The sequence below is a fragment of the Carcharodon carcharias genome, chromosome 31 (genome assembly GCF_017639515.1).
Source record: "Carcharodon carcharias isolate sCarCar2 chromosome 31, sCarCar2.pri, whole genome shotgun sequence".
Classification (NCBI taxonomy): Eukaryota; Metazoa; Chordata; class Chondrichthyes; order Lamniformes; family Lamnidae; genus Carcharodon; species Carcharodon carcharias.
Genome location: NC_054497.1, coordinates 4,535,831 through 4,543,785, shown reverse-complemented (window position 1 = coordinate 4,543,785; position 7,955 = coordinate 4,535,831). Strand labels below are relative to the sequence as shown.

Here is a 7,955-nt window from a genome sequence, read left to right as displayed (position 1 = left end):
TTTCTCCCAAGCACCCATCCAATTTCTTTTGGATCTCACTCACCATCTCCTCTTCCATTACCCTTATAGGCAGGGAGCTCCAAGCCATCATCACTCACTGCATAAAAAAATACCTCCTCACATCCCCTGCCTCTCTTGCCCAAAATCTAAACCTGTTTCCTGAGCCCTTGCACCATCAGTTACTAGGAATGGCTGTTCTTTGTCTACCTTATTTAAACCTGTCATGATCTTGTACATCACTATCAAATCTCCCCTCAATCTCTTTTGCCCCGAGGAGAACAACCCCAGCTTCTCCAACCTAACCTTGCAGTTAAAAAAACCCTCATCCCTGGGACCTTCTGGTAAATCTCCTCTGCACCCCCCCCACCTCAACGCTTTGAGTTGAATTCAGCCTGGCCCTGCTTTAACCCAGCCGTGGTTCTCTTTGCACAGCTCCTCATTAAACTGCTGACGGTACTGTCACCCGTACTCAGCTCAATTCAAAGATTTATGGTAATTGTTGAAATAAAAGAGGCCAGAGCTTTAACAGCTTGAGAGGAAGTGGCTGTGATCCGGGAGCTGAGGGCCAGTGCACGCCAAACCTTGAAACACATGAGCAGAGATTCCGAGCACTCTGTCACAGACAGTGTTGCACAGCGACTCCTCACCTATCTCGGTCGATCTCTCCTTCACATTGCCATGCATTAACACAAGACTGAGGGCTGAGCAATTTTACAGGGAAGTTGAGCCGACCATGGAGGATAACCAAGAGGGTAAGTAAAACGTTACTTTTCTTTTGGCCGCTGACTGCTGCTTCTGTTGCTGGTCGGGTTGGTTAAGTGTTCTGCCCTGAAGACAGGCAGCACAGAGAGATCCCAAGTTCAATGCCCGGGGCTGTCCTTCCCTCCAACAGCAGCTACAACTGACCTCAGCGAGCTAGGGCTTCCCATTCCTGATCATTATCCCGTAGCCTCCTGCTGGAAGGCTTGCCTGTGGGGACATCAGGTGGGGAACAGGTTGACTCCCAGCTGCGATGCATCATGCGGTTGAAAAGCAGTCCAGGACTGCCTGGTAGGGAATGGCTGTTTGGGTGTGGTACCAGGTAGCGGGGATCCATTCTGCGCCAGGGGATTGGGGAGAAAATTGAAGTGGGGTGGGGGCTGGGGGGTTATCCGTGTGCCATGCTTCAAGATGCAAATTATTTAGAAACTGCGTTACTCCCAGGCTGCTCCAGGTTTTCTTTCAGCTTTGCAATTTTGGCGTTTGTGTGCGCGAAGGTCTAAGAAGAGGCTCAGCAAGTGGGGAGGCATTGTGAAGACATCCTACAAATCGCCTCTGAATGTGTGGGTCAGGGATCTAAGCTATGGGCCAAAGCGAGAGGAGCTTTGCATGTCTTTCAGAGAGCTCACACTGGCAGTTCTTTTTTATTCATTCACAGGATGTGGGCGTCGCTGGCTGGGCCAGCATTTATTGCCCATCCCTAATTGCCCTTGAGAAGGTGGTGGTGAGCTGGCTTCTTGAACAGCTACAGTCCCTGTGGTGTAGGTACACCCACAGTGCTGTTAGGGAAGGAGTTCCAGGATTTTGATCCAGTAACAGTGGAGGAACGGTGATATATTTCCAAGTCAGGGTGGTGAGTGGCTTGGAGGGGAACTTGCAGATGGTGCATGGTGTTGCCATGCGTCTGCTGCCCTTGTCCTTCTAGGTGATAGAGGCCATGGGCTTGGAAGGTGCTGTCGAAGGAGCCTTGGTGAGTTGCTGCAGCGCATCTTGTAGATGGTACACACTGCTGCTACTGTGCATCGGTGGTGGAGGAAGTGAACGTTTGAAGGTGGTGGTTTGGGTGCCAATCAAGCAAGTGTTGTTGGAGCTGCACTCATTCAGGCAAGTGGAGAGTATTCCATCACTCTCCTGACTTGTGTCCTGTAGATGGTCGACAGGCTTTGGGGAGCCTAGAGATAAGTTACTCTCCACAGAATTCCCAGTTGTTCAGTCTGGTGAAAAACATTCAGAATATCAGCAGAAACAATAAAACAGACCTTGCATAGATACAGAGCTCATCACAACATCCAAATGTACTTCACAAGCATCTGTTGAAATGCAATTGCTATTGGAAACATGGCAGCCATTTTAAGTGCAGCATGGTCCCAAAAACAACAGATAAGTGGTCAACTAACCTGTTTCAGGCAGATCTGGTAGATACATAACTATTGGACAGATGGAGGGGTGGTGTGGGAGGAAGGGTAGGTGAAGGGTGGTCTTCTTTGACATTTAGCACAGTATCTTTTATATCCACCAAAGACAGCAGACAGGGCCCTGCTTTAACATCATATGGCACCTCTGACAGTGCAGCCTCCCCTCAGTGCAGCACTGGGAGTAGCTGCCCAGATTACATGCCCAACTCCTAGATTGAACCTACAACCGTGTGACTCAGAGGTGAGAGCCTTAACAATAAGCCCATGCTCACATCCTCTTCCATTGAGGAAGTGAGGAATTAAGGGCAAAGTTTTCACCTAAAGGGAAACTGAAACAAGTTCATGGGGAAAGTCAGTGTAGCAGTGGGATGCCTGGATTTAAAAGATCTTTCAGGATGGTGAAGGGATTGAGGGATGTGGTGAGGAGGCTGGGAAATGGGCCAGATCGCTAATGCTGGACAAGCGAGTTTCTATACACCTCTGTCTAGAATGCACAGAGCAAACCTGAAGCTTTGAGGGTTAGGCCTCTACCTGTCGGGATTTAGAAGAATGAGAGGTGATCTTATTGAAGCATATAAGATCCTGAGGGGATTTGATAGGGCAGATACCCCACCCAGAACAAAAAAAAAACAGTAAAAACTGGGAAATAATAATATTGGTCCGAACTGGTCTTGTGTACCTTAAAATGGAACTAAGTGGCGGAAGAAGTGTACATGTAGGTTGAAGTGTAAAAGATGAAAGATAAGGCAGAGGTCCAGGTGAACAACTGCTGAAGATGTGGTACTGATCAGGCTTTGTTGAATCTTACATGGCAAATGGACTCTGACGTTTCTGTTTATACATCTTTTTCTAAGGCAACAATTTACAGGCACTTCAGACGCTGGTCATGAGAAGATCTTGTACATTGGTCAGTTGTGGTGCTGTGCCTTCATGTACAGTAGTTGCAAAATAAAATGTGTAAACTCAAAAGAAAAGGTGGGAAATAAGAGTACGGGTTGGAACTATTTTCCCCTTCTGGGTGAGGAGGTTTCCTCTTGTGGGGGGAGACTAAAACTAGGGCACATGGTTTAAAAATAAGAGGTTTCCCTTTTAAGACAGAGATAGGGAGAAAGATTTTTCTCCCCAAGGGAGGTTGGTGTGTGGAATTCTTTTCCCCAGAAGGTGGAGGCTGAGTCTTTGAATTTATTCAAGGCTGAGTTAGACAGATTTTTGTTAGGCAAGGGAGTCAAGGGCTATGGGGGTGGGTGCAGATAGGAAAGTAGAACTGAGACCACAACCTAATCAGTCATGATCTTCTTGAATGGTCGAGCAGGCTCGAAGGGCTGAATGGCTTACTCCTATGTTCCTTTGTTACCAAGTCTGTTATAATGTCCATCTGTTGCGTAAGTTGAATCCTTGCGCCAGAATTGGCTTCATTCTTCCCTCAATCTCTTTGGCCTGAGAGATACTTTTGGTATCAACCGGCTTAGTTATAAGGCGGGTGACTGATGTTTGTGCAATGCTGGGTTCTGGGAATAGCCCATTCTGTAAATGCTGCTTAAATTTGACCACTGGGGCACAAGAGACCTGGCAGGATCTTTGAAGATTTTCTTATGTTGGCTTACAATCCGCAGCAGCAGCAAACAGGGAACACCGAGTGCCATTCGTTCGGTCAATCTCCTCACAGGCAAAAGTCCACACGGGCCTGAATCTTTCGCTGGTCGGGCGCGTGCGATCGGTGGGCCCAGGGGGTGGTCAAGAAACGAGCCCCCGACCGCAATTTCACGCCGGCTGGCTAATTAATGGCGAACCAGCGTGAAATGCGTGCCGAAATACTCAGCGCTGTCGGGGCGGGGGGATGGGAAGAGTGCGGGCGGTGACACCACCGGGGGACGCTTTGAGAGAGCTCCCTGAAGGTGGACCCGCGAATAATAAAAAAAAGGCAGGAAAACGCTACACAAAATGTCCATACAGCACCTGAAAGCTCATAAAAACATCGTGCACCACCACCCCCCCACCCCCTCAGATATTTATGTTTAATTTTATTCCCTGGCGGAGATTGGGAGGAGGTTTCGTGAAATAATGTGAAGGCCGCCAGGCCGATTGGCCCCTCCGCCAACCGTAAGGTTGGAGGGGCCGTGAAAAGTCGCATTCGATTGCGCCGTTAATGGGCTTAGTTGCCCGCTTCATTGTCGGCGGGCACGCTTTCGACTGCCACGTGCGCCCGCCGAGCGGAACATCGCGCGAGTGTGAGATGATGGCGGGACGCTCGCCCGACGTCATCTCCCGCACTTTTATGCCCAATCAGGTTGGGCGTGCGCCTGCCACCGGATGTAAAATTCTGCCCGTAGAGTTATATAGAAAGGGCAGCGCTCAAATGGGCCACTTCGTCCAATTGCTCCAAGTTGGTTTTCTGATCTGTGCAAACCTCCTCATTCTAATCTCTCTTTTCCACCCGGTATCCCTTATTCCCTTGACGGAGCAGTCTCGAGGGACCGAGTGGCCTACTTCTGCTCCTATTTCTTATGTTCTCCGCCATGTCTGCATCAAGCCTCCCCTTGGATCTGTCTCAAACTCTCCATGTGCCAGCAAAATCCACGTTCCTACTTCAGTATCTGAGGAGTTGCAAATGGTGCTGAACATTGTGCAATCATCAGCAAACATCCCCACTTCTGACCTTATGATGGAAGGAAGGTCATTGATGAAGCAGCTGAAGATGGTTGGGTCGAGGACACTACCCTGAGGAACTCCTGCAGTGATGTCCTGTAGCTGAGATGATTGACCTCCAACAACCACAACCATCTTCCTTTGTGCTGGGTATGACTCCAACCAGTGGAAAGTTTTCCCCCTGATTCCCATTGACTCCAGTTTTGCTAGGGCTCCTTGATGTCACACTCAGTCAAATGCTGCCTTGATGTCAAAGGCAGTCACTCTCACCTCACCTCTGGTGTTCAGCTCTTTTGTCCATGTTTGGACCAAGGCTGTAATAAGGTCAGGAGCTGAATGGCTCTGGCGGAACACAAACTGAGCATCGGTGAGCAGCTTATTGCTGAGTAAGTGCTGCTTCACAGCACAGCTGACAACACCTTCCATCACTTTGTAGAGGTCGAGAGTAGACTGATGGGGCGTTAATTGGCCGGATTGGTTTTGTCATGCTTCTTGTGGACAGGACAAATCTGGACAATTTCTCCCATAGCTGGGTAGATGCCAGTATTGTAGCTGTACTGGGACAGCTTGGCTAGGGGCGTGGCAAGTTCTGGAGTACAAATCTTCAGTACTATTGCTGGAATGTTGTCAGGGCCCATAACCTGTTGTTGCTTTTAACTGCTGACCCCCAGTTCCTGCTGTCACATCTTAAGTGGGCCTGACAGTTTAATTTACCGTTCCCCATTTAGTTTCTGTTGCTCAAAATGCTCTCTTCTCAGTCTCCTCCTTGCAAAGCTGAGAAACCTCATTTCCTGCTGTCCAGGCCCTAAGATTAGTCCTCCAATGTAGTGAGTCAATCATGTGACCCGAAACGCTCTCCTCTGGGTCTCTGTGACCAGAAATGGCCATACATTAAACTGCTGTGCATGAAAATAGATTTGCTGGAGGTCACAGCCGACTATCCCATCTACCTTTTTCAAACCAGCTGCTAAAAGTTACCCCACAGATAACAAGGCCCATACAAAAAGCAAAGCAAGTGCTAGGCTTCATTTCTAGAGGGACAGAATTGATAATTAGAGAAGTTATGCTAAACCTGTACCGATGTTGGTTAGACCTCGCTTAGGAGTATTGTGTGCTGTTCTGGCCGCCATATTATAAAAAAAGATATAGAGGCACAGGGAGGGTGCAGAGGAGATTCGCAAAGATGTTCCCAGAAATGTGTGTGTTTACATATCAGGAAAGGATTGACAGGCTGGGTCTCTTTCCTCTTGAATAAAGAAGGCTGAGAAGTGACCTAATCGAGGTCTTTAAAATGATGAAAGGTTTTGATAGAGTGGATATGGAGAGAAGGTTTCCTCTTGTGGGGAAGAGCAGAACTAGAGGCCGTCAATATAGGATAGTCAGCAAGAGACCCAATTGGGACAAGCAGCCAGTGATAGGTGGAGATAACCAAAAGATGTCACAGACAAAAGAACAAAGAGGTGTTGAAGGTGATGATATTATCTAAAAGAATGTGCTAATTAAGAGTAGAGAGCAGGACAAGCAAGGTACAGATAGCTCTAGTGGGGGTGGGGTGAAATAATACTAAAAGGGCATAAAAGGTATAGATAAACAATGGGTGATGTCCGTGTGTTTGTGTGTGTTGACACCGTGTGGGTGATTGGATTGACTGAGATTCCCTCCATTTGAAAAACCTTCCAATGAGGCTCACACATGAGGAACGATCACCCTGGGGGGAGACACCGAATGGTTCCAAGTGGTCTCACCCGGAGGAGTTCAGAGCTTCTTGGGGCTGGAAAAGAGTCACTTCAGCTGGTGGTGAGTTATGGCCTGAGTAGGGGGGAGGCCTTGTTGCTATGGCGACCGGCGTTCTCAGTGAGCTTGGCTCCTGGGACATCGCAAGAGCCTCACCACAATGCAGGGCTTGCAGGTTTGTCAGTTGCTTTGTGGCGTGTCGCACTCTCCCCGACTCTGTCAAATGAGCATCTGAATGGACGTCTACCGGGCATTTTTGATGGAAATGCAGATGGGGCTCCAAGCTGGAGTAGCATCAACTGACAAGAGTAAAAATATCCAAGTAGCATGAGTCAGGAATCAAGCCCAGTGTGTTTGCAGCAAAGTTGCAAACCTGCTCTTTAGAAAAATACTACAAACAGCAAAAAGATTGGGGTTGGGCAAGAGGGGTAAGGATTTCCCCATTGCGTTGACGTTTCGAGTCCTCATGACCCTTCAACAGAGACACACTCAAACATGCGCAGGCATTGTTTACTCACATGCTCGTTCACACTCACACCCAGGGGCCAGATCTTCGCTACTGAGGCAGGTAGCGGACGCAGTGGGACATCCCAGAGCGACTCCGGGTGGGCACCTATGGGCGTCTTCACCTGAACTGCTCAGTTCTGCCACTTTGAAAGCCTCCAGCGCCACCCCACCCCACCCTTCCCATAGCTCCCAGCTTATGACCTCACAACAACAACTTTGCGTTTAAGTAGCACCTTTAACATTCGCCGTCCCAGAACAGGGTTACAAATGCGCTGAAGTGTAGATAAAGCCTTCTGTAAAGCCTAACAGCGTGGTTTCCTGCTGAAAGAAAACTCAGCTCTTTGTCAACACAAGTTCCTTTATTTTAAATGTGAAGAGCAGTTAATGTCACTGAAGAAGAGGAAAGGAACAATTTTCCCTAAAATGTCAGACTCCGAAAGAAATAATTTGCACTTATCCAGCACCTTTCATGAATTTAGGATGTTCCAGATTGCTTCACCTCCAATGGAGTACTTCTACAATGTTGGAAACACGACAACCCATTTGCGCACAGCAAGCTCCCACAAACAGCAATATGATAATGACCGGGCAATCTGTTTTTCGTGACGTTGATTGAGGGATAAATGTTGGTCAGGGCAGTGAGGAGGATTCCCCTCCCCTTCTTGGAAATAGGGCCACAAACACAGGGAATCCACACGACCCAACCCAGGGAACACACACGACCCAACCCAGGGAACACACACGACCCAACCCAGGGAACACACACGACCCAACCCAGGGAACACACTCTCATCAACGAAAGGGAGAAATATGCCTGGGTTCCTTCTGCCACTCCCCATAGGGCCATAGGGATCCTGTCCCTGTGTGCGTGCGTGTGCATGTGTGTGTGTGTGT

General features: G+C 48.6%; 1 protein-coding gene across 1 annotated transcript in view; it reads left to right on the top strand.

Moving 5' to 3' along the window:
* Positions 1 to 556: 556 nt before the first annotated feature.
* The window catches only part of LOC121271783 (cytohesin-2-like), a 64,695-nt gene continuing 57,296 nt past the window's right edge, over positions 557 to 7,955 (top strand). Inside the window, exon 1 of the mRNA XM_041178054.1 lies at positions 557 to 752. Within this exon, the coding sequence (XP_041033988.1) occupies positions 734 to 752 (19 nt within the window). The 5' untranslated portion in view covers positions 557 to 733. The remainder of the gene's footprint in view (positions 753 to 7,955) is intronic.